This window comes from Pongo pygmaeus, chromosome 15, assembly GCF_028885625.2.
Source record: "Pongo pygmaeus isolate AG05252 chromosome 15, NHGRI_mPonPyg2-v2.0_pri, whole genome shotgun sequence".
In the NCBI taxonomy this organism is placed as follows: domain Eukaryota; kingdom Metazoa; phylum Chordata; class Mammalia; order Primates; family Hominidae; genus Pongo; species Pongo pygmaeus.
In genome coordinates this window covers 75,375,946-75,402,851 of record NC_072388.2, presented here as the reverse complement: position 1 = coordinate 75,402,851, position 26,906 = coordinate 75,375,946, and the positions used below count along the sequence as shown (strand labels likewise).

The 26,906-nt window shown below is 48.1% G+C and overlaps 1 protein-coding gene across 2 annotated transcripts in view; it reads right to left on the bottom strand.

Moving 5' to 3' along the window:
- The window catches only part of ESRRB (estrogen related receptor beta), a 187,114-nt gene that overhangs the window by 32,330 nt on the left and 127,878 nt on the right, over window positions 1-26,906 (bottom strand). For both annotated transcript variants that reach the window (XM_054448089.2, XM_054448090.2), the window contains exon 3: window positions 7,318-7,434. In XM_054448089.2, coding sequence (XP_054304064.2) covers window positions 7,318-7,434 — 117 coding nt within the window. The remainder of the gene's footprint in view (window positions 1-7,317; window positions 7,435-26,906) is intronic.

Sequence of the window (26,906 nt, the reverse complement as noted above, 5' to 3'; positions counted from 1 at the left end):
CCTGGGTGACAGAGCAAGACTCTGTCTCAAAAAAAAAAAAAAAAACAAAAACCACAGCCTAGTCTTACACTATCTAATGTAATATATTATAAGTGTATTTCTGGATCTATTCAATGTTTACTTTTTAAAGAAGTTTTTTTAAAGAAAGGAGTGAATGGGATAAGAAAATGAATATAGCAAGTGCTGTCAATTCCTTTTGGAGGTTTTGTTGAGAAAGAGAGTGGGAACAGGTAGCAATATCTAGATGGAGACGAAGGGACAAAATATAGTTGTGGATTTTTTAAATTTAATTTTGTTTTTGGCTGGGCATGGTGACCCACCCCTGTAATCCTAGCATTTTGAGAGGCTAAGGTGGGTGGATTGCTTGAGCCCAGGAGTTTGAGACCAGCCTGTCTCTTTTTTTTTATGTGAAAAAAATTTTTTGAACATTTTTTAAGTTAAAAAATAAATTTAATTTTGTCTTCATAATGGGAGAACAGAAGTATGCTTGTGTGCTAATGAAATGATCCAGTAGTGAGAGAGAATTCGATGATGCTGGAAGCAGAGAAGATACCATAGGAATGAAGTCCTTGGTAAGGGGCTGGGCATGGTAGCTCACTCCTGCAATCCCAGCACTTGGGGAGGCTGAGGCGGGCAGATGATTTGAGGTCAGGAGTTCGCGAACAGCCTGACCAACATGGTGAAACCCTGTATCTACTAAAAATACAAAAACTTAGCTGGGCATGGTGGTGCATGCTTATAATCTCAGCTACTCGGGAAGTTGAGGCAGGAGAATCGCTTGAACCTGGGAGGCAGAGGTTGCAGTGAGCCAAGATCGCACCACTGCGCTCCAGCCTGGGCAACAGAGCGAGACTCCATCTCAGAAAAAATAAATAAATAAATAAAGGAATGAAGTCCTTGGTAAAGAAGAGAGCGATTCAGAGCACAGGAGAGCAGGAGGGGGACCAGCGTTTGTCAGGATTGGAAATACCTCTATTCTACCAAGAAGAAGACAGAAAACAGGTGCACAAACTGGTAGGTTTGTGGATTCAATGGTAGGAGGGTAAGATGTTTCCCATTTGACTTTCTATTTTTTCATGAAAATGTGAAGCAAGATTACAAGAGTAGGGAGTGAGGCTACAGGAGATTCAAAATTGCCTCTGGATCACAGAAGAAAATCCATTTTGTAACATGAAGAATATCTATCTCCAATCAACAATCAGACTTCACAGTACAACTCTAGGAGCTTTCCCTGAAGATTGGGAGCAAGATGAAGATAGGCACTATTATTATTCCCATTTTATGGAGGAGGAAAGGGAGGCTTATAGGGGTTTAAGTAACTGGCCCAAGGAGTCGATAAGTGGTGAAGATGAGGTTTAACCAGGCCTACGTGACCACCGGACTCATTATCCAAAAGCCTGCAGGGAACAGTAAGAATGATTTAGCACAGACAAGATAATCTCCTGCGTCTTCATTCAATCAACACTTCTCCAACCAGAGGTCATTGTGGCTGAGTGGCCCAAAGGCTTCAGGGTGCCTGGAAAGATCCTGTGAGCTGTCAGGTACGTGTGTGCGTGTGCGTGTGCGTGTGTGTGTGTTGGGGGGGTGTTGCGAGGGGGCAGTGTGTGTAGAATGTAAAGTGGCTCGAAAGGGATGCAACACACATTGGCATTCTCAGGCTATAGCTCAATACCATTCTCTAAAGTGGTAAAGAGTTGGTTTGTTTCAAAACACTAATATATTTTGGAAAAGAAAAAGAATTTTTAAAGGCAAGTAATCTCTCATGCTCTTTCTTCATTCACAGGGCCAGAAAAAAAGTGATATTTCTGGCATGGGCTAGAGGCAGAATACTCTATAAATACAAGGCCATTAAATCCCATGCAGTGGGAACCTGATCAGGGCCTCCTTTTAATTTCCTGACATGAGCTGGCCACTAATGCAATTACCCAGAATCCCCGGAGGAGCCCTCCACCTTCCCAACAAGCACAAAGCGAGTGAGAGCATATTGCATGGATGTCGGCCCAGCTTTCACTGAAATCAAATATCTTTTAGAAAACACTTGGGGAAAGGCAGGCAGGGGCTGAGCGGGGGAGAAATGGAGCGGGCTTGGGAGGCTGGTTGCATGAGGGAGGTAAGGTGAGGAGGAGGTGAAGTTGGCGGGGACAGGCTGTCTAGAGAGAACTGCTGAAATCCCAGAGCTGTACTGAGGCCTCGGGGAGCCCCCTAGGAAATGCAGCTAGTGGTTTTCCAGAGTCAGTCCACACCTTAGCCAGGCTGCAAAGGCTGACTACCAGGGGACCTGCCCATCCTGATTCTAGAACCCACAGTGGGGACCAGCCCAAGACAAGGCTGCCTGTTAAGATTCCCACCAACAAATCCAAGAAGAAAATCAGAGTGGCCAGACACCAGTCTGCGTCCCCAAACACAAGGGGCAGACTGATGAAAACCTGAGTGTAAACGAGGGTGTCTTTGAATCAAACACTAGAATTTTTTTTTTTTTTTTTTTTGACAGTCTTGCACTTTCGCCCAGGCTGGAGTGCAGTGACACAGTCTCAGCTCACTGCAACCTCTGCCTCCTGGGTTCAAGCAATGCTTCTGCCTCAGTTTCCAGAGTAGCTGGGGTTACATGCGCGTGCCACCACACCCAGCTAATTTTTGTATTTTTAGTAGAGACGGCGTTTCACCATGTTGGCCAGGCTGGTCTCGAACTCCTGACCTCAGGTGATCTGCCCACCTTGGCCTCCCCAAGTGCTGGGATTACAGGCGTGAGCCACTGCACTCAGCCTGAATCCAACACCGGAGTATTTTAATGCATCAAGGGAGCTGACATTGCAAAGAAATCCCACAGTGGATTCTGCCAAGAGGAGCTGTCCCATTTGTCCTAGGTCCCCACTTTGACCTGGTGACGGAAAGCAGGTATCAACATCCCCATTTTACAGTGAAGAAATGGAAGCAAGTGGGTGTGAGTAATAATATTAAATGGCAGCCGGGGGCGGTGGCTCACGCCTGTAATCCCAGCACTTTGGGAGGCTGAGGCTGGCAGATCACAAGGTCAAGAGACGGAGACCATCCTGGCCAACATGGTGAAACCCCATCTCTACTAAAAATACAAAAATTAGCTGGGCATGGTGGTGCGCGCTTGTAGTCTCAGCTACCCAGGAGATTGAAGCAGGAGAATTGCTTGAACCCGGGAGATGGAGGGTGTGGTGAGCCTAAATTATGCCACTGCACTCCAGCCTGGCAACAGAGCGAGGCTTTTTTTTGTCTTTCTCAAAAGAAAAAAAAAATTTACACGGGCAAAAATACCTAATAACCAGGGGCAGAACACAGGCCACCAACTCCTAACCCAGATTTTGTGTTCAGTTTTTAAAAGAGAAAAATTACCTTTTCTCTGAAAATACAGATTTTTATGTACTAGATTTGCTTTTGGACATCTCCTGTTTTCCATGGTCTGCTCTGGATGTTCCAGGGAGAAAGTCACAGGAAGGTGGCCATAGGATCTGTCCCCAGCCATATGAGGAATCTGAAAAGCTTAGATCCCTGAGCTGGCCACAGTCTTAAGAGAGAGGGAGAGCCAGAGGAAGCCCCAAGTCTGATTTCTTCTGTGGCTGTTGCTGGGCCCCCAAACTGGGAAACGATCTCTGATTATTTTACCTAAGAAAGGAAAAATCATAAAACACAAGGAGAATGTGGCTAGATGAGGGCGGGAGGGTGGTGTTCAGACGTGCAGGCGAGGGGAGCAGAGAGGGCGGAGGCACCCACATCTCTCTGTCTGCAGTCCTCCCCAAGCCCCTGGACCCCCAAAGCCCCCCCAGCAACAGAGGCCCACTGTGGGACCCTAAAGCGGAGAGCAGCCCTGGGGAAGGTGAAGTTTGCCTTTTAGAGTCCCGTCAGAGTCTGAGGTGGGCGATGAGCCCACGCTGGTCTCGGGGGGCCTGGGCCTTGCCTACAGAGCCAGGAGGGACACCCAAACAAAGCCAAGCCAGGCAGCTGCCAAGAGCCCACACCTGGCAGGGGCCCAGGCTGTTGAAAGAGGATGCTCCTCCTAAGGGGGTCGGTCCCTGCGGAGCTTCAGATCCCAGGATCTCTCCAAGGCCCTGCAGCGGACAGAAACTAAACGTGGCTCCCTGCTTTGTCCATACTCAGGAGCCTTTGTGTCATCTCCCCGCTCTTGGATCTGGACCTGCCAGCACTGGTGGGGAGTGGGGGAGGGAGCGTTCTAGTGGCTGTCCCCTCCTCCTTCAGGCAGAGCTCCTTAAAAGGCCTTTTCAGGCTGAACATGTCTGCCTGGGAGGCCCCAGCTGCCACCCTGGGTAAAGGCCATCAACCAAAGGGCTATATTTGCAGCAGGGCAGGGGTGTCAACACTGAGGCTTCCCCTGAACATCCTCCCCACTTGAGGCAGCAGGGGTCTCATGCCCCTGTCCTCCCAGCACCCCCAATACCATCATCCTGGGACACACAGTGTCCACCTCGTTTCTCTGACAAGTGCCAGTCTGGATGTCTGAGCGGCCACCAGTCAGTTGTGGGCCTCACCACCTCCCTCCCTGCCATCAGTGCACCCCTTCACCATCTCCTGCTTTCTGGGAAGCCACTAGAAAGTGCCCTTCTCTCTTCCCAGCACTGCATAGCCCCTAAAGAGACTCTGTTCAGTGTTACAAGATGGTCCAGGAATTGAATGGGAGGTCCCCTCTCACCCTCCCCCATCCCTGTGCTATGCCGTGGGGAGCAGACACTGAACAGGGCAAGGAAAGTTGCAGCCTCTGGGCCCAGCTCCCCTCAAATGAATGTGTGACTGAGGGTGGGAGTCATCTCACCCCAGCCCGTGCAGGGCTCCATTTTGTCACCTGTAAAATTCAGGGCTATATTGAAAACAATGAGGCTTCTGGCTGCTCTAAGTGCCTCGAATGCTGTCAAGTAGGCAGGGAGGCTGCACGCGGCAACCAAGTGGCCCCTGGCCCCCTGCTTGACCTGCTATTCTCACATCCAGCTTCATCTCTGGATGTGAGAACAACAGGTCGTGTAGCTCTGTCTCTTGGGCTTAAGAGGAATGAATGAGTCTCCAAAGCCTAGAAACCCTCAGATTCCCAGCACCACACGGACAGAAAGTCAAGAGGCCAGCACTCAGGCATGCTTCTATGGGCCTTTTGCCTCAATCTTCCCATCTGTGAACACCAGGAGGCTCTGAAGGAGCAGAAATGGCCTGGCATAGGAGTCAGGGGACCCAGTTCAGCCACTAGTTTGGGTCATCCTATCCAGGAGCAAGACCAAAATTACATAGAGTCAAAAATGAACCAACAGACAGCCTTTCCGCGGGCTCGATGTAGTCCATTTTTAATCTGGAAAGGAGACTGTTTTTTAGGTTGAGCCCCTAATGAAGCAGCTGGCCTGTCTAAGAGCTGAGTGGTCCACTCCATCACAAAGGGGTTAAATGAAGCCCTGAATGAGGAGCATTTTAAAAGCCAGTGTGCCATGTCGACACAAAGGCTGCCGAGGGCCTGCTTCAAGAGATTCTGTTTTATGGATATAGGTGCTGGGCTGAGCTGAGGTGAAGCGGGGGACCTGGAAACGGTAAACGGAAGTGGAAGGTCCAATTTCTATAGCACATGACGGTCCAAGTTGTACTGACAAAGCATCTTAGGTCTGGGCCCTTATCTTCAGAGGGCCCTGGGAGAGGGGGTAGCAGGAGTGTCCTGGGGCTCCCAAGGCTGGGCTGGGCTTCCAGAAGCCCACTCCCAGCCTTCCCCCTCCAGGAAGGGTCTGCATTCCAGACCTGTCCCTTCGTTCTCTCTGTAGCCCCTTCTGATCACCCCCACACACCTCTTTTGCTGTTTCCTCCCACTTCTAGAAGGATTCCAGGACCGGAGCTTAAAAGTTGATCTCTAAGAATTTTCACTGGCTTCCCTTGGAAGCTGGAGAAGCAGGGAAACACATATACTCATGACCCATCCCCAAAATGGTACTGAACGAGGTTCCTCAAACTGAAAACATTGGCCAGGCACAGTGGCTCATGCCTGTAATCTCAGCACTTTAGGAAGCTGAGGTGGGAGGACTGCCTGAGTCCAGGAGTTCGAGACCAACCTGAGCAACATGGCAAGACCTTGCCTCTATCGATAATATCTTAATATAAAAATGGAGCAAATCAGTAGAGAAAGTGAGGAAGAGGCGATCTGGAGCAGTTGTCCCAATAAGAGCTACGTGTCATTTCAAATTTTCTAGTAGCCACATTAAAGAATAGATAAAAAGAGGCCAGGCGCGGTGGCTCACGCCTATAATCCCAGCACTTTGGGAGGCTGAGGCACGCAGATCATGAGGTCAGGAGATCGAGACCATCCTGGCTAACACCATGAAACCCCATCTCTACTAAAAATACAAAAAAATTAGCCAGGCGAGGTGGCGCGCACCTGTAGTCCCAGCTACTCGGGAGGCTGAGGCATGAGAATGGCATGAACCCAGGAGGCAGAGCTTGCCGTGAACTGAGATTGCACCACTGCACTCCATCCTGGGCGACAGAGCAAGACTCTGTCTCCAAAAAAAAAAAAAAAAGAATAGATAAAAAGAAGCATGTGATGCTAATTTCACAACATGTTTTATTTAACATGTCCAGAAGATTAGCCTTTCTGCATGCAATCACGTTTTTAAAATGATCACCACCAGACTTTACACTGCTTTTTATGGTCCTATTAAGTCCTCTAAAGCAGGCATGTGTTGTGCACTCAGCACACCTCTGTTTGGACCAGTGCTCGGGAGCCACAGGTGGCTTGTGGTTGCCATATTAGACAGCACAGTTCTAGAGACAGAGGACGCAGGGAGAGAAAGGAGAGGGAAGGGAGAGGATGGGAAGAGAGGGAACAAGGAAGGGAGCAGCATTCCCAAGGCAAGAGCATTGTCCTGTCCACCCACCAGAAAACAAATGCCATTCTTCACAGGTGAAGGGAACATTATTTATCATTCCTGGACTTAATGTGTCTGTCCTTTTCACCCCCAAGCCCTTGAGGGTGCTGGGGGATATAACAGCCTCTTAAGCCTACCCCTCCTAGGGTGGAGATGGGGTTTGCCCCTAAAGGAGGGCCTTCCCAGAGTGCCAGGCCAACTGGTGCCCAAGTGGGGTCAGGGGTTCAGAAGGATCCTTAATGGAGAAATTCCAGTTCCCACCTCCCTAAAGGAGGAGAGCCATGCAGGTGCCGTGGCGGGCTGGCAGGGTGTGGGAGGAGATGGGCGCCCAGACTGGGTCTCACCCTGGGACACAGGTCCACGGCTTGTGGGTGTCTCACAGGGGACGAAAACTCTCCAGCAAGCAGAGCCTCACGGCGAACCCCAACTCGGTGGGGCCTCTTACCTTCCTTCAGCATCCCCACTTTGAGGCATTTCATGAAGCGGCAGGCCTGGCAGGACTTGCGCCTCCGTTTGGTGATCTCGCACTCGTTGGTGGCCGGGCAGCTGTACTCAATGTTCCCTGCAACCAGACACAGAGAGGGTTGCCGGGTGCTGGCTGCCCAGGGCCCCCACCTGCCAGCACAGGGCTGGATGGACAGGGATTTTAATTCGCCAGGGATGCCACTCCTCCCACCCCGAGGCTCCCACAGGGCAGCGTTCTCAAAGCAGGTGCTCTGAGGTGCTTGTCGGAACGTTTTGAACTCTCTTCCATATGGAGACTCCAGGTTGCAGGTCTGGGTGGACCAGGCAGCCACTTGGGGAAACACTCTCCAGAGGATGGCCACCCACAGTGTTGAAGCCACTCCTGGGCAGGGACATCAAAACTCACTGAGCCGGCCTTTTACTCCAGGAGGAGAATGCCCCCTATGCTGACCAGAACATCAGCGCAGACCACCACCACCACCACCACCACCACCACCACCACCACCACCACCGGCGCCTCCAGCCTGGGACCCCGACGTGCAGGAAAAGCCTCTTGGAAACTCTACGTCCACCAGGATCAAGGCCCGGCTTCTGCATCCCACTGGAGGGGCCCAGGCCACCTGGCTTTGCTAACCTTGAGGATATACTTTCCTCTGACCAAGTTGCAATTACTTCATCTTCAAAACAGTGAGATAATCTACTAAATGAAGGATTAAACAAGACCACATATGGACAACTGCTTTAAACACTATTCAATGTGAGGGGGTCATTTTATAAGCACAGTTCATTCAGCAGAGGGAATCTGTGATAAATTTTTCAGGCCACTCCTTTCATGGGTTATAAGAATGGCTACCAGGCCGGGTGCGGTGGCTCATGCCTGTAATCCCAGCATTTTGGGAAGCCGAGGTTGGTGGATCATCTGAGGTCAAGAGTTCGAGACCAGCCTGACCAATATGGTGAAACGCCATCTCTACTAAAAATACAAAAAAATTAGCCAGGTGTGGTGGTGTGTGCCTGTAATCCCAGCTACTTGGGAGGCTGAGATAGGAGAATTGCTTGAACCCGGGAGGTGGAGGTTGCAGTGAGCCGAGATCATGCCACTGCACTCCAGCCTGGGTGACAGACCGAGACTCTGTCTCAAACAAAACAAAACAAAGAATGGCTACCATAAACCCAACCCATGCCCCTTTAAGCTGTAGGCCCCACGAAGCCAAGACCTTGGGCTGCTCCCCAGTGTCCAGCAGCACTTAGCAGAGCCCCTGCCATATAGAGACAGGCAGGTAGAATGCAGTGAATGACTGATCTACGGGGTCGTTCCCAATAGCAATTCCATGAAAGAGAAAATAAGTACTAATACTATTCCCATTTTACAGATGAGTTTTCCAAGTGTTTCTATGCAGTGTGAACACAGAGGTCTTATTTAGGTTGAACTGACCTTCCAGTGCTCTTCCTGGGAGGGCTGACAGTCCAGTCAGGAGAGGCTGTGGCTGCCTTTCTAATAGAGTCATCTGCCCTGGGCACGCTGACCTGCTGACTCTTATTAACAAATATGCGTTGAGCACCTACAATGTGCCTGGTAATGGAGAGAAAGGCAATGGGGGGACGGCAGGTGGGGGAGGTAAAGAAATGCAACCGGAGTGGCCGGACGCAGTGGCTCATGCCTGTAATTCAGGACTTTGGGAGGCTGAGGTAGGTGGATCACCTGAGGTCTGGAGTTCGAGACCAGCCTCGCCAACATGGTGAAACCCTGTCTCTACTAAAAATACAAAAAAACGATTAGCTGGGCGTAGGGGTGGGCACCTGTAATCCCAGCTACTCGGAAGGTTGAGGCAGGAGAATCGCTTGAACCCATGAGGCGGAGGTTGCAGTGAGCCAAGATCACGCCATTGCACTCCAGCCTGGGTGACAAGAGCAAAACTCTGTCTCAAAAAAAAAAAAAAAAAAAGGTAACTGGAAGGTATAAATGAAGAACAGCACATCACAGTGCTGTTTTGTTATTGTGTCTCTTCAACTCCTGTCCCAAAGTCACTGAGGTCAGCCTGAGCCAGGGTTTTCCAGAACAGAATCTCTCAACTAGAACACATCTCTCGTTCCAGCCCCACCTCCTGAGGGAGCAGGGAGGAGCTGGAGGCTTGCCTATCTGAATCCTCCACACCAAACCCTACCCACTTCAGAGGAATAGCAGCTAAGATTTATCGTGCACTTACTATGTGCATAATCTGCACAGCTCCCTCAGTCCTCACAACAGCCTCTGAAGGCACATCAGTGTCCCATTTCACAGACCAAGAAACTGAGGCTCTGGGAGCTGAAGTGTGTTACCCAAGGCCACACAGAGCTCCTGTCCCACCCTGTATCTCACAAGGAGGATGGGGAAATTGGAAGTGCTGCCCGCTGAGGACAGGCGCCTGGTGCTGACGCAGCGGCTGAGGTCGCCTGGTGGGTGGTAGGGGAGAAGGGTGGCCTTGGGCTTCCCTGTGTCACCACCTCCCCACGTGGGATGTGGACGGAAACCTTTTCTATCGGATTTTCTGGAAACAAGCATGAACCATATTCTATCATGAACAAAGTGCTTTGAGGTAGCAAAATTACTCAATGTGCCTAACTGTATTGAGTACTCACAAAGGCTCAGTGAGTATTCTCATCCCTTTTTACTGGTGAGGAAAACTATTTCCAGAGCACCTCAGAGATCTACAGGTGAAGGCTAGCTATCCTCCCTCCCTCTTTCCCCCTCTCCCTCTCTGTCCTTCTCTCAAGTCCGGCAGGCACCACCTTTCTCCCCATCCCATTTCTTGCAGGGAGGGAGCTGGAGGTCATGCTCTGTGCTGGAGAATGGGAGGTGATGGGAAGGGGAAGGGATGAAGATTCTGTGTACCCCTCCCTGCTTTTGTCTAGCCCTATTTCTTTGAGCATTCTGGCTTGGGTGGTTTCTTGGGGAATAATTTCAATATTCATATAAGCCCGGTAAAATTCGAAAGACAAACAGAAAGGAGGAAAACACATATGAAAGCGAATTCATTCAAGCCTTTATCCTGGCTTGGAAGGCACTGGAGGATTTGGCCCGTCCCCACCCAGGCCCACCTTCTCTCTGCAGCCTCAATGTGCTGATTTCCTCCATTCGCTCTGCCTATCACTTTCTGGAACTCCATGATGTCCTAGGCTGCCAGGCCTTTGCTTTGCAGCTTAGAACAGACTCTCTATTACCCCTCCACCCTCTGTTTCTCCAGGTCCCACATGGGGAGGCGCTCCTTCTCCGTGCTGATAACCCATTAATGTCCCCTGTGTTGTATCTGTCTGCCTCCTCCACCTACTCCAGCTCCTCTCTAGTCCCACTGCCTGGGACACCTAGCCACTCAATGCGCACACACGAGGAGCTCACACTGGCGAGTGCTTGTCAGGGAGCAGCCACAGCTCTGCTTTACAGATCCTGACGATTTCATGTTCCCAGCAACCCCGGAGGTAAACAGATTTTTCTCATCTGTAAGATAGAGGGGCCGGGTGTGGTGGCTTACGCCTGTAATCCCAGCAATTTGGGAGGCCCAGGCAATCAGATCATCTGAGGTCAAGAGTTCAAGACCAGCCTGGCCAACATGGTGAAACCCCGTCTCTACTAAAAATACAAAACTTAGCCAGCTGTGGTGGTGCACCTGTAGTCCCAGCTACTCTGAAGGCTGAGGCAGAAAGATTGCTTGAACCCAGGAGCCAGAGGTTGCAGTGAGCTGAGATCGCGCCACTGCACTCCAGCCTGGGTGACAAAGCGAGACTCTGTCTCAAAAAAAAAAAAAAAAAAAAAACAAAGGAGAAGAAGAAAGGAGAAGGTGAACAGAATCCGGGGTATGGGACGGCAAGGACTGGGACCCAGCCTGTCAGCTCCAGCCTGCTCTGAGCCACTGTGCAGGGAGCTCACAGGGCTCTCCATGGGCTTCACATCTCCAGCTGCCTGGGACACCCTTTGCACACTCTTCACTTTTCCCATGCTTTGCTCTCAGCTGCTCAGCCAACCTGTCACCTTTTGAAGAAGGATAGGCCACAGGCTGCTGCTCAGAGCAAGGGGTCAGGAAGTGTGTGTGCAGAGCTGGCACTGGTGCTCTCCCAGGACAAGAAGACCAAGTGCTAACAGCAAGTCCCCAACCCAGGCTCTTCAGCCTTTAGGGGTTGGCCTGTGTGTGTGTGTGTGTGTCAGAGAGACAGACCTAATTATTTATTTATTTTGGTTCCTTTCAATTTATTTTATGGCCCCAGCGGCTAGCTGCCAGCAAAGCCAGGCTGGCGGCCTTGCTTTGTAATTTTTTTAAGTGCCTCCTTGATAAAGTGATGAGATTAATTCATCAGAATTTCTATGGTCTCTTGAGGCGGGCCTAGGGGCGTGTAGGAACAGGGATAGGACATTGGCAGCACACACACGTGCAGCTGAGGTGTGGCAGTTTTGGGGATGAGTTCTCTCAGGACAGGGACATAGCCAATGGTTAGCATAAATTCCAGGTTCTAACCTGGGAGTGTAGTCAGTATAGACAGGTGCAGACTCCACTTCGGGCACATCACCTAACTTCTCTGAGCCTCAGTTTCCTAATCTGTAAGATGGGTACAGCCCCCATCTCATAAAGTTCTTATCTAGAAGTTCCCCAGATTCAGGCCAGGCGCAGTGGCTCACACTTCTAATCCCATCACTTTGGGTGGCCGAGGCAGGAGGATCACTTGAGGTCAGGAGTTTGAGACCAGTCTGGCCAACATGGTGAAACCCCGTCTCTACCAAAAATATAAAAAATTAGCCAGGCGTGGTGGTGGGCACCTGTAATCCTAGCCATTCGGGAGGCTGAGGCAGGAGACTCACTTAAACCCAGGAGGCAGAGGTTGCAGAGATCATGCCACTGCACTCCAGCCTGGGTGACAGAGCAAGATTCCGTCTCAAAAATAAATACATAAAAAATAAAAGTTCCCCGGATTCAGTGACAGAAAGCATACGAAGGTCTTAGTGAAGCACAGGCACTGGCAAACAGGCCACCACGGCTGCTCTGCTTATTTTTATATTCAGGCAGATCTTACAGTAGGAGTGTCCAATCTTTTGGCTTCCCTGGGCCACATTGAAGAAGAATTGTCTTGGGCCATGCATACAATATACTAACGATAACTGATGAGAAAAAAAAAAAAAAACTCATCCTGTTACAAGAAAGTTTATGAATTTGTGTTGGGCCACATTCAAAGTCATCCCGGGCCACAGGTTGGACAAGATTGTCTTACAGGGTAGATACAACCAAAGGATTCCAGAGTAAGTCTTTTCTAGGTGTCAGATCCGAGGCTAGCCACCAACTGTGATATCTGAGAACATTAAGGTCTGCCTCCAGTCCCTAGACCTCAGAGTGGATGCTGCCGGTGCCTGTGGGAGGGAGGCAGGCACTGGTAGAACCTGACCTGGACTTCTCCGTGACCTTAAGGCAGAGGGGTAACCGCCGCTATCAGCTCTCTTTGATCCTGTGCTTCCCGGAGAGAAGGAAATCCCAGGGGCATCCCCATCAGCTGTTCATGAACAGCTGCAGGGAGCAGGGCAGCCCTGCCACAGGCTCAGGAAGGGGGTTGCTAAGCTCAGACAAATAGCTCTCGGGGACCTGTGGGCTCAGAGGCTGCTGGCTAATGACAGAGCTCAAATGGTACCACTCTATGCAGCTGATGTGAAAGGGCTGGGGTGATGGTCACTCAGTTCCACTCCCTTATTCACGCACCTCTGGAGACAGGGACCATCTCTTTCATCTCTGTGTTGCCCAGGGCCCTCTGCTCTCCTGATCCTCCCCATCACCCATGAGCTGGATGATCTCATTCATGCCACTGGCTTCCACTATCACGAAATTGGCAATGATCTGCAGCCAGTGCTCATGCCGTTATAGCTATCCGCCTGCGGATGTGTCTACCTGGAGGTCCCCTGGGCCCTCACCTTTCTCAATTTGAACCCATCCTCATCCAACCTGTTCCTTTTACTGTATCCTTTGTCTCATCAAAGGGACAACTAGCCACCTGCAACCTGTCAGAAATGAAGGGGCCTCCTGGATTTTTCTGTATCTACCCCTAAGATCCTTTTCATCCTACTTCCTGATACCTCCTCCCTCCCTCCCTTCTGCAACAGTCCTAGTTCCAAACTCATCACCCCTTGCGACCATCGTCCTGCACTAGCCTGTCTCCATTTCCCTTTCCAATCTATCCTCCACCCTGCCCCCTGGAGGTCAGTTAACAACTTTCCCAGACAAGTTTATCGGTTCTCTGGCTCATCATGGCACATGGAGCACACCTGTATACGCGTCATCCCAAAAGTCCAGTAACTGGCAGGACGGGAGTGGGAACTGTCTCAGAGAATGAGGAAAGTAGAAACCTAGGTAGCTAAAGCAAGGGATCCAGATAAGAAATAAGCTAGCCACACTGCAGAACCTCAGAAAGTGTCAGGCATTGAAGACTCAAGATACGGCAGCAGCAGGAGCTAGAAGACAAAGCAGCAATGGTGTCCAAATTCTGAGGGACAATTATTTTCCTTTCTTTCTTTCCTTCCTTCCTTCCTTCCTTCCTTCCTTCCTTCCTTCCTTCCTTCCTTCCTTCCTTCCTTCCTTCCTTCTTTCTTTCTTTCTTTCTTTCTTTCTTTCTTTCTTTCTTTCTTTCTTTCGTGTGTGTGCAAGTTTCGCTCTTGTTGCCTAGGCTGGAGTGCAGTGGTGTGATCTCGGCTCACTGCAACCTCTGCCTCACGGGTTCAAGCGATTCTCCTGCCTCAGCCTCCTGAGCAGCTGGGATTACAGGCGTACACCACCAAGCCCAGCTAATTTTTGTATTTTTAGTAGAGACAGGATTTCTCCGGGTTGGTCAGGCTGGTCTCGAACTCCCGACTTCAGGTGATCCACCCGCCTCAGCTTCCCAAAGTGCTGGGATTACAGGCATGAACCACTGCACCCAGCTGAGAATAATTATTTTCAACTAGAATTCTGTACCAAGCCAAGACATGAATCTAATGTGAAGGTTGGAGGATGGAATAGAGGCATTTCCACATATACAAGGTATTGCTGATTTTACCTCTCCTGTACCTTTTAAGGATGCCCATGAACTACGTGCTTTCCCCAAAGAAGGAAAGAACCAAAAAAGAGGAAGAGGTAGGATCCAGAAAACAGGGAATACAACCCACGAGAAAAGTCAAGGACATGTCAAGAAGGAAATGGCAACAGGCAAAATAGAAAATTTTGTGATATTACCATATTGGGACAGTGGGATGATCGTGTGTGTGTGTGTTGGGATGGGTTGTGTAATTGGAGCTAACTCATCTTCCATAACAGCAAGTCAAGAAAGAAGGTAAAAATTGCTGTCAGCAAATACAGCTATAAAATCACAATATTACTAAATGATAGAAGAGAGTTTTTTTTTTAATGGTTAACTCTGAATTGGAGTGGGAGGAGAATGGGTAGGGCCAGTGACTATGATCCTTCATTATAAAACATATATATATATATATTTTTTGAGACAAAGTCTCGCTCTGTCGCCCAGGCTGGAGGACAGTGGCATAGTCTTGGCTCACTGCAGCCTCTGCCTCCCGGATTCAAGCAATTCTCCTGCCTCAGCCTCCCAAGTAGCTGGGATTACAGGCACCCGCCACCACGCCTGGCTAATTTTTGTATTTTTAGTAGAGACGGGGTTTCACCATGTTGGCCAGGCTGGTCTCAAACTCCTCACCATGTCGGCCAGGCTGGTCTCGAACTCCTGGTGATCCGCCTGCCTTGGCCTCCCAAATTGCTGGGATTACAGGCGTGAGCCACTGTGCCTGGCCTAAAAGTTATGTTTCTTTTACACTCTTTAAACTACTTGTATACCTTATTTTGAAAAGAATTAGAAAAAATTTAAAGTATAAATTTAAGAAATTCTCCAACTCTTGCCACCCAGAGCAGAGAACAAAATCTAAACTCCAGGGCAAAGCCTACCGGGCCCTTTATGATCTGACCATTTCCAACTTGTCCACCCTAATCCCCTCTCACTGAGGCCTCCAGTTTGTAGGCTCCAGCAGACCTGAACTGTCAGTAAGTATAATAGTTCATGGATCTCATGGAGCCCCCAGCCCTCCCATGCCTCCCTCTACCTGAAACTCCTCATTTGGTCCTCCTGGCCAGCTCCTCCACATCCTTGGAGCCACAGCTCTCACACAGCCTCCTTGGTGACACTTTCTTCCCTTCTGCCCCAGACAGGCTCGCAAGTTTCTCGCCGCCACCCCATCCCCACACTCAAAGCAGCTACCTTAGTGTTTCATAATCACAGGTGTACCTGTGGGCCTCCCTTCTGAACTGCGTGCTTTTTGGGAATGGAGATTATTATGTTTTTCATTTCTGTATCTCAAGTATGGTATCTCAATCCTGGAAACCGATTAATGTCTGTTGAATAGATAATGAATGCAAATGAATCGAAAGCAGGAGCCCCCACCCAGAGAATCCTAGAATTCCACAACAGTGACCTTTCAGCTACCAAATGCAATTGTCTCCTCTTGGTCTTTCTCCTCCTGGTCCTTCCTGAAGCATCAGACACCCATTGCCACCCTCTTAAAACAGACTATTTTGTTAGATTTTATCTCTCTTCTCTCTGCAGGGACTCTTGCAAAATCTCTGACTATTTCTATATGTATTTCATCAACTCTGGAGTACTTGCTTTCTTTTGTTTTTTTAGTCACCTGGTTTGTAATGAACTAAGATGCTTTCAATGGTAAGATGCACCATTATTTTAAGCATCAGTCAAGAAAGAAAAAATAATCCACTGATTAGGCTCACACCTGTAATCCAGGCACTTTGGGAGGCCACGGCCGGTGGATCACTTGAGCCCAGGTGTGCAAGACCAGCCTGGACAACATGGTGAAATCCCATCTCTACCAAAAAAAAAAAAAATTAGCCGAGCGTGGTGGCATGCCCCTGTGGTACCAGCTACTTTGGAGGCTCAAGGTGGGAGGATCACTTGAGCCCAGGGAGGTTGAAGGGAGGTTGAGGCAGCAGTGAGCAGAGATTGTGCCACTGCACTTCAGCCTGGGTGACAGAGCGAGACCCAGTCTAAAAAAAAAAAAAAAAAAAAGAGCTTTTTTTCAGATTTGATTTGACCTCATAGCCTTCTTACACATACGTAAGAGAAAACACAAGAAAAACAGATTGGTTAAAATATTGCTAAAACATCTCAGAGTCTAACTCTTCTGAATCATTTTTGATCAGTCATTGTTTTCATGTTTTTTTCACAGACTCATCCTCTCTACTATCAAGGGCTTTGTTAAGAAAGTGTTCACTGTTGTCTCAGGCCACTGGCCCCTACTCTGCAACTTTTGAGGTGCATTTGAGTGCAGTGACAACCAGGGAACGGCTGTCACCTGGTCAATGGTAACTGTGACAGGCAGCCCAATTCAGAGATGTTACTAGGAGAAAATGTGCATCTTAGAACTGATGAAATACGGCACTCCTCAATCTCCTTTCAAGGCCCCTCCTATGCTCCTTCTGTTCAGCAGGGTCCCTAAACCCTTCTCCTTCTAAAGAGCTTTCTCTAGAACACCAGTTCTCAAATTTGAGTTTGAATGAAGCTCACCTGAAGGGCTAAATCAGATTGCTGGGCCTTGCCCCCCAGTCTCAGGTTCAGTAGGTCTGGGGTGGGGCCCAAAATTTGCATTTCTAACAAGCTCCCAGGTGTAGCCTTTGCTGCTGGCCTGAGGGCCACACTTTGAGAACCACAGCCTTAGAGGCTCTCCTTAGACTTAAAACCCCACTCAAGATTTTGCTTCCGGGCTCTAATTCCAAACTCTCCAGGGTCTCTGTGAACTGATCAAACTCAATATGTCCAAAACTTTATCCATTATCTCATGCTCCTTCCCACCCTGACTCCCCCAGCTAAGGAAATTGTTCCTTCTGGGTATTTATGTTTTCCCCCTAATGGCCTTGCCATCTCCCTGGTAGCCTAAATTAGAAATCTAAGAGTCCTCCTTCCCTTAGCGTCCACAATCCAGTCACTGTCCTTTTAATACTGAATCCACTTTTTTTTTTTTTGGAGGCAGAGTCTCACTCTGTTGCCCAGGCTGGAGTGCAATGGCCCAATCTCGGCTCACTACAACCTCTGCCTCTCAGGTTCCAGCAATTCTCCAGCCTCAGCCTCCCAAGTAGCTGGGATTATAGGCGTGTGCCACCACACCTGGCTAATTTTTGTATTTTTAGTATAGACAGGGTTTCACCATGTTGGTCAGGCTGGTCTCAAACTCCTGACCTCAAGTGATCTGCCCGCCTCGGCCTCCCAAAGTGCTGGCATTATAAGCGTGAGCCACTGTGCCCGGCCTGAATCCACTTTTGAAAGTTCCTCAAGCCTAACTTCTCCTTCTAGCACTTTTGCCCCGATCTTGGTTTGGACGGCCCTAACTGCACTGTTAAAATTGCTTCCTGTGGCCGGATGCCGTGGGTCACACCTGTAATCCCAGCACTTTGGGAGGCCAAGGCAGGCGGATCATGAGGTCAGGAGTTTAAGACGAGCCTGGCCAACAGAGTGAAACCCCCTTTCTACTTAAAATACAAAAATTAGCCAGGTGTGGTGGCATGCACCTGTAGTCCCAGCTACTCGGGAGGCTGAGGCAGGAGAATCACTTGAACCCAGGAGGTGGAGGTTGCAGTGACCTAAGACCATGACATTGCACTCCAGCCTGGGTGACAGAATAAGACTCCATCTCGGGGAGAAAAAAAAAATTGCTTCCTGCTGGGCACAGTGGCTCACGCCTGTAATCCCCGCACTTTGGCACTTTGGGAGGCCAAGGCAGGAGGGTCACGAGGTCAAGAGTTCAAGATCAGCCTGGCCAACACAGTGAAACACAGCCTGGGATTACAGGCATGAGCCACCATGCCTGGCCTGGGAGTAAAGAAATTTAACACAAATTTAGTTATTCCCAGGAAAATAATCTTACAAGTGTTAGGTGTCAAAAGCAGTATGTACCTGATACATTGTGGATATCCTGATCATAAGTCAACACAAATAAAAAAAGAACTCCCTTTATGGTGTAGGACATATACTTATGGCTTAAAATAAAAAAAATTTAGGGATAGCAGCACATACATTCTCATAAAATTTCAATTAACTGATGGAAATGAAGGCAGTACACTAAAACACCGTGTTAAATGACTCAAAAAACTCTAGAGAAGGAAAACAAAGACATTTGTATCAAAGATTCATTTGATAAGCCTTCCTTCACAAAATATGTGTAGAAAAACAACTTTTCAAAAATAATATATTGTTTTCCATAAGGTAATTTAAAATATACAAGTGTAACTAAATAATATATTGTTATAAGCAGACATCTGACTATTTTACCTAGATCCCTTAAAGTTTACACAAATGCAAACTGGCCCAACTTCTTCAGTTTGTCCTCCCTGGGAAATGGCAGATCACTTTGTTTGGGGATTGCATTGCATTCGGACACACTGAGAACCTCCTACATGCCAGGTACTGTGAGAGGACATGGGGTTAAGTGAAAATCAAAGTAAATGTGGGCTGGTTGCGGTGGCTTACGTCTGTAATCCCAGCACTTTGGGAGGATGAGGCTGGCAGATCACTTGAGACCAGGAGTTCGAGAGCAGCCTGGCCAACATGGTGAAACCCCGTCTCCACTAAAAAAAAAAATACAAAATTAGCCAGGCATGATGGTGGGCGCCTGTAATCCCAGCTATTTGCAGGTTGAGGCAGACGAATCACTTGGACCTGGGAGGCGGAGGTTGCGTGAGCCGAGATTGCGTCATTGCACTCCAGCCTGGACAACAAGAGGGAGACTCGGTCTCAAGAAAAAAAAAAAAAAAAAAAGGTAAGTAAATGTAACCCTGTGCCTTAGGAGCTTGTAATCTTCTTGGGGTATCAGACAAAAAAATGGCAATAACCATACAGTGGGATAAGTGTGGCGTGATGGGTGAAACTTTTCAGGGCATCCAGGAGGAATGACAGGAGAGAATCAGAGAAGGCTTCCTGGAGGAAATGCCCACTAACTGGAGACCTAAGGGACACAAGCTGGGAGTAGAGGTTGGGAGTAGGTGCAACAGAGAGAAGAGTATATGCAAAGTCTAGAAATTGAAAGCATGGAATAAAATCTGGTAACTAGAAAACAGAGCAATCAGGGTGACCACAGCATGCAAAAGAGAGTGGCATGAGACGTAGGGCAATCCCAGAGGGCGTCCTCGGCCATGTTCTGGAGCTTCGATTCTCCCCACAAGAAAGAAGGGAGACATGGTCAGATGTGTGTTCAGGCTGGGAACGGCCGAGCCTAGCAGCAGGGAGAACAGGTAGGAAGCGGTGGGAGTCAGTGGTGGCCTGCGCTAAAGCAGGGGAAGGAAGACAAGCTGCTGGGTCAAGTGATCTGAAGGAGGGAGAATGAACAAGACTTGGCCACTGGGATGTTAGTCTGGGGTGGTGCGGGGGTGGGCACTGGGACAGGAAGGAGAGTTAAAGGTAAGACCCAGGTGTCTGGCTTGAACATGGAGGGCTGATGCAGGCACTGTATTGGGAACACAAGGAGAAATGGTAATGGAAGGAAAACCGCTTCTGTTTAAGACTTCATGCAACTGGGGTGCTTCTGGGACATCCAAGTGGAAATGTTCATTAGGTGTGAAAGGAATGGAGCTTGGGGAAGAGGATGACAGCAAGACCTATGGAATTAGCATTCATCCTGATTTCAGAGACAACTGAAGCCATGGACATGAGAAGGAAGATGCTGGGCACAGAAGCTGGGTCAAGAACTGAGAGGGGGAAGAGAGGAAGAACCAGGAAGCTGAAGGTAGAGGAGATATATATTTTACAAGATTGGAGATACTAGAGATAGTTGAATGCTAATGGAAGGAAGGAAGGAAGGAAGGAGACTTTAGAAAATGAGCAGGGGAAGACAAAGGAGAGGAGGTAATAGGCGAGAGGGTCTCAGGAGGAAGGAAGGAGGTAGGATTCAAAGCCAGAGAAGAGCTGAGCCTGGGGTAGGAGACATCTCTTCCAGCAGTGAGTGAGCTGCAAGAAATAGCTGCGGAATCAGTGAACGGAAGCAGCTGTGGACATGGAAGAGAGTTCATCAGTTTGGCAGCAGGAAGCTGAGGGAGTTCTAGTTTCTCAATAAAACAGGAGGCAGAGTCATTGCTGAGAGAGACACAGGGTGACAGGGTCAAGGTTATTACAAAGGTTTTCATTACGGTGGAGTCAGTGTCACTTAGCCCTAAGTCCCAGAAGCAGCTGACTTTTCCAGCCACAGAAAGTGTCTCCATCTCTCACAGGCACTCCTAGTGCCTAAATTCAGGAACCTGATGTATAAGCTCAGGGATGTGGTGCAAAGAGAGCACACATACAAGGAGAAATTGATCTGTCTGCCTGACCTGCAAATTCACTCCTTGCAGAAGACCTGCAGGGGAATTAGATCCTAACCAGAAAGATATTAATCAGATAAACGGAATGTTTAATCACATCAGGCTGTCCCTAGGCTAAGACTCCTTTTTCCTAGGAGTGGTGGCTTTGCCTAAGTATGTCTGTTTTTTCTATGCCTCCAGGACTGGCCAATCCTTGTTAATTGGCATTTTTTTTTCTTTAGATATGTGAGTAAATGCAATCAGGTTGAGGTCTATCTCTTCTGACTTGGAGCCATTCTGTTCCTTCAGGAAGGTGCCTTCATCTGTCTATGAGCTCATCTATTCTCAGTGAGTGTCATCATAGCCCCCAGCGACAAAAAAAACAAAAACAAAAAACGAACAACAACAACAAAAAAACCTCCCTTTCATAGCATAGAATTGGGCAGGGTTGGAATGAACACTAACATGCACTACTAGCAGTTGATTATAGGTCTCTGAGAGCCAGGGGACTGAATCTGCCTAGTTCAATGTAGTGCAGAGGAGTGTTTCAGGTTTTGTGGATCAGGCCGTCACTATTGCAACTATTCAGCTCTGCTGTTGTAACGCTCAAGCAGCCATAGACAATATACAGACAAATAGGTGTGGCTGTGTTCCAACAAAACTTGATTTATACAACCAAGGGTAGCCGGCTTACAGGCTATAGTTTGCCCATCTTCCCCCTCTTCCCTCCCACCCCCATTGTACCACCAGCCAAGCACATAATGAGGGCTCAATAAAGATTGGTGGGTTGGGCACAGTGGCCCATGCCTGTAATCCCAACACTTTGAGAGGCTGAGGTGGGTGGATCACTTGAGATCAAGAGTTGGAGACCAGCCTGGCCAACATGGTGAAACCCCGTCTCTACTGAAAATACAAAAATTAGCTGGGTGTGGTCATGCACGTCTGTAATCCCAGCTACCTTGGGAGGCTGCGGCAGGAGAATTGCTTGAGCCTGGGAGGCGGAGGTTGCAGTGAGCCAGGATCGCTCCATTGAACTCCAGCCTGGGTGACAGAGTGAGACTCTGTCTCAAAAAAAAAAAAAAAAAAAAAAAAAGATTGGTGGAGAAGGAATGACTCGATCTTAGTCTTTCTCCCTAAATCTATCACGACATCTTTGTTTCTGCAAAATTTCTTTCCGTATTAGTACAACCATTGGATTGAGCAGAAGGAAGTGATCTAAGGAAGAGGTAGGGTGTGAGGTAATGTGATTAGCATGATTTTCAGAGCTTTTCTTTTCTTTCTTTCTTTTTTTTTTTTGAGACGGAGTTTCGTTCTTGTTGCCCAGGCTGGAGTGCAATGGCAAGATCTCACTGCAACCTCTGCCTGCTGGGTTCAAGCAATTCTTCTGTCTCAGCCTCTCAAGTAGCTGGGATTACAGGCATGCGCCACCACGTCCAGCTAATTTTTGTATTTTTTAGTAGAGATAGGGTTTCATCCTGTTGGCCAGGCTGGTCCTGAACGCCTTATCTTAGGTAATCCACCTGCCTTGGCCTCCCAAAGCGCTGGGATTACAGGCGTGAGCCACCGCACCCGGCCGCTTTTTTTTTTTTTTTTTTTTAAAGAAACTCCAGCTCTGTTGCCCAGCCTGGAGTGTAGTGGCAGGATCATAGCTCACTGCAGCCTCCAAACTCCCGGGCTCAAGCAATCCTCCCACTTCAGCCTCCCAAGAAGCTGGGATTACAGGCATGAGCCACCATACCCAGCTAATTTTTAAAAAATTTATTGTAGAGATAGGGGTCTCGCTTTGTTACACAAGCTGGGCTGGGCTGGAACTCCTGGCTTCAAGGGATCCTCCTGCCTCAGCCTCCCAAAGTGCTGCCATTACAGGCAGGAGCCACCACACCTGGCCCAATTTTCAGAGATTTCCAAGCATTTACAGGCACTTGCGAATGGCTCATTCCATGACTTAAGCCCTCTGTCCACACAATAGGACTGAAAAAAAAAAAATGACCTGAATATTAGGTGCTTAGGAGACTATGTCCTGGTTTGGAGCACAGTGCTATGCCTGTAGACTCATGGGCACTAAGCAGTAGATTGCAGCTACCTGGGCCAGGCGCAGTGGCTCCTCCCTCTAATCCTAAGCACTCTGAGAGGCTGAGGCAGGAGAATTGCTTGAGGCCAGGAGTTTGGGACCAGCCTGGGCAACATAGCAAGGCCTCATCTCTACAAAAACAAAACAAAACAAAAAACCCACAACAGATTCCAGCTTCTTAGGGACAGAACCACGTCCCTTTCTCTCCTGTTCCCCCTCTGCACCTTACTCAGAGAGGGACTCAAAGAATTCACTGAGTTCTGAGTTTGTCTCTGTGGTTGTCCAATTCTAGGTCATTTTTCTCCTCTCTGTACTTTTCCTAGTTTTCCAGATTTTCTACAGTTGCTATGTTTAGAAACAACAAAATCTGGCTGGGTATGGTGGCTCATGCCTATAATCCCAGCACTTTGGGAGGCCGAGGTGGGAGGATCACTTGAGGTCAGGAGTTCGAGACTAGCCTGGCCAACATGATGAAACCCTGTCTCTACTAAAAATACAAAAATTAGTCGGGCGTGGTGGTGCATGCTTGTAATCCCAGCTTCTTGGGAAGCTGAACTGGGAGGTGGAGGTTGCAGTGAGCTGAGATCACTGCACTCCAGCCTGGGCAACAGAGCGAGACTCTGTCTCAAAAAAAAAACAACAACAAAACCTAAATCTTTGTTAGAACAAAACCAAAGAGTTAATAAAATAACCAGAGCAACCTGTCAGCCTTGAGTTTACTTTTCCCTGTCCTGAATATAAACCTCTTTCTGGTTACGAACTTGAAACTCTCCTTGTGGAAAGAGAAAAGGCTGCAGCAGTTCAGTTCCAACTGCACAAATGCTGCTGTTCGTCTTTTGACTTCTACGAAGAGATCATTATCCTTTTCGCGGTAGCAAGTAATTAAGACTATTTACAAATCTTTCATGTGGACTCCTGACTTGCTGAGAACATTCGCAGACAACTGGGCCTCTGTCAAGCATGCAATAGGATTTCTGAGTTTACACACATTAACCTCTGCTTTCAAAAAATGTGATTCAAAACTCTCCAGCCCATCTAAGAACAACATGGTGAGAAGAAAATGTGACTGTCTTCTAACAAGCAATTATTCAAAAACTGACCTCAAAGAGTCTAAAATAATGGCAACCTCTCCAAGACCACCTTCCAATTTAGAAAGAAAAATGTTGTTATCTCGGTAACTTCAGTTGACTTAAACATTTATGTTTGTCAAATATCTAATGATTTGTGTAAAAACCATCAGACTGGAGGTTCTCATTCCTGGCTGAGGCAAGAGACAGCATCACCATGCAGTGCTTTTCAAATACAGAGATCCCAGGGCCTTCCCCCAGACTCAGACTCAGGGTGTATACAGCGGGCAGAGACCAGGGTGCATTCATTTTTATGTCCTGGAGGCCAGCACAGTGCCTGATACAGACGATGCTCAAAAAATATTTGCTTGACAAAGATGGTAAAGGGGTCCTTCTGGGATATTTAAGAAAACTGAGGTCTGGGGTTTCAGGAAAACTTGCTCTACTGTTTTGCACTGCTAGAATTTTTTATCATGTTTATTTTTGTAAAAGGGCTCATTTAAGAAATAAATCAATTTATGACCGGGCACAGTGGCTCATGCCTGTAATCCCAGAACTTTGGGAGGCTGAGGCAGGTGGATCACTTGAGGTCAGGAGTTTGAGACCAGCCTAGCCAACATGGTGAAACCACATCTCTACTAAAAATACAAAAAATTAGCCGGGTGTTGTGGCCAGCACCTGTAATCCCAGCTACTTGGGAGGCTGAGGCAGGAGAACCACTTGAACCCAGGAGGTAGAGGTTGTGGTAAGCCAAGATCACACCACTGCACTCCAGCCTGGGTGACAGAGTGAGACTCCGTCTCAAAAAAGAGAAAAGAAAAAAGAAATTTATAACTAAAATAGCTAAAATAATCTGAGTCCTGTTAGATCAAAACAATTATTGTTTTATTTAAATATATGTAGATTACAAAGCTTATTCTATAAGATAAATGTGTCTGTTATTTTCATAATAATATGTCTTAAATTATATTGTTAAAGTGAAAATAATAATCACAAACATTTGTTTGGCACTTACTAGGTGCTAGGCTATATTCTAAGTGCTTTATATATATTAACTCATGTAAGCTTCTTAACAGCTCTATAAGGTAGGAACAATATCTCACTTTTTATTTTTATTTTTTAAATTTTTATTTATTTATTTATTTATTTATTTATTTATTTATTTATTTATTTATTTTTGAGACGGGTTTTTGCTCTGTTGCCCAGGCTGGAGTGCAGTGGTGCCATCTCGGCTCACTGAACCCTCTGTCTCCTGGGTTTAAGCGATTCTCCTGCCTCAGCCTCCCAAGCAGCTGGGATTACAGGCACCTGCCACCATGCCTGGCTAATTCTTATATTTTTAGTAGAGACAGGGTTTCACCATGTTGGTCAGGCTGGGCTGGAACTCCTGACCCCAAGTGATCCACCCTCCTTGGTTTCCTGAAATGCTGGGATTACAGGCGTGAGCCACCACGCCCAGCTGACATCTCACTTTTTAGAGGAAGTAACTGAAGCACAGAGAGAAACAGGCAGCATGCCCAAGGTGCAGCTATAAGGGGACGATGATGGAACTCTCTGACCAGGAGCCCTGGTGGTTAGCCAATGCACCACACCATCTCAACTCATATGTGGAAGTGGAAATATATCCAATCTTAATGTCTGCAATTGGTTTCATAAATAGATTGCCATCTGAAGAAACTTAAACACATAAATATTTGTTGAATAAACAGAATCATCCCGGGGAAGCTTAGCCTGCCTCTTCTTAAAGGGAAATGAATGGGGTAGGTACATTCTGGGGACAGCAAGGCAGGGCCCTGGAAAGGGATCTGATGCAGGGCAGGATGGGTGGTTCCTGGGTGTTATCCTGTCTGGTCTGCAGTTTTTGTGCCAGTTGGATGGCACCAGCTCATTGCAGTGACCTGCATGAGTAGGGATTTTGTCTATCCTATCACCAGCACCTACAGCCTGGCTTGGTGCTTTGTAGGTGCTCAACAGATACTTGACTAACTGAATGAAAGTGCTCTACCCAGGGCCTGATGCAATTAACAGTCACAGCTATCGGCCAGGCACGGTGGCTCAGGCCTGTAATCCCAGCACTTTGGGAGGCCAAAGTGGGCCCAAGTGGATCATTTGAACCCAGGGGTTCGAGACCAGCCTGGGCAACATGGTGAGACCCCATCTCTATTAAAGATAAAATTAACTGGGTGTGGTGATGTGCACCAGTGGTCCCAGTGGTCTCTCTCTGCCATGAATTTGATGACAGCCCTGTGGGGGCAGGCCCACCATTCTCCCCAATTTATTCTCCCCAATTCACCTCGTGGTGACTTTACAGAGCAACCCACCAGGGTTCTTGCACTCCTTTGTCAGAGTGATTCACTCTAGTACCCACAGAAAGAGGCTGCCACCCCCATGGCCATTGGAATGTGACTCAGCTGATATGTAAATGTATTGAAAAAAAGCTTATGGGCGTGGTGGCAGCGACTGTAGTTCTAGCTACTTGAGAAACTGAGGTGGTAGGATGGCTTGAGCCCAGGAGTTCAAGGCTGCAGTGTGCAATAATTGTGCCTATAAATAGCCACTGCACTCCAGCCTGGGCAACATAGCAAGAACCTTATCTCTCTCTCTTTTTGAGATGGAGTCTCACTCTGTTGCCCAGGCCTGAGTGCAGTGGCCCAATCTTGGCTCACTGCAACCTCCACCTCCCGGGTTCAAGCGATTCTCCTGTCTCAGCCTCCCTAGTAGCTGAGATTATAGGCACGTGACACCACACCCAGCTGATTTTTTGTTTGTTTGTTTTTTGGTATTCCAGGCTAGTCTTGAACTCCTGACCTCAAGGCCCACCTTGGCCTCCCAAAGTGCTGGGATTACAGATGTGAGCCAGTGTGCCTGGCCCAAGACTCTCATCGAAAGAGAGAGAGAGAGACAGAAAGAAAGAGAGAGAGAGGAAGGAAGTAAAGAAGGAAGGAAGGAAGGAAGGAAAGACAAAGAAAGAAAGAAAGAGAAAGAAAGAAAGAAAGAAAGAAAGAAAGAAAGAAAGAAAGAAAGAAAGAAAGAAAGAAAGAAAGAAAGAAAAGAAAGAAGGAAGGAAAGAAAATACAGGTCTTAAAAGATAGGTCAAACTGGGATCCAG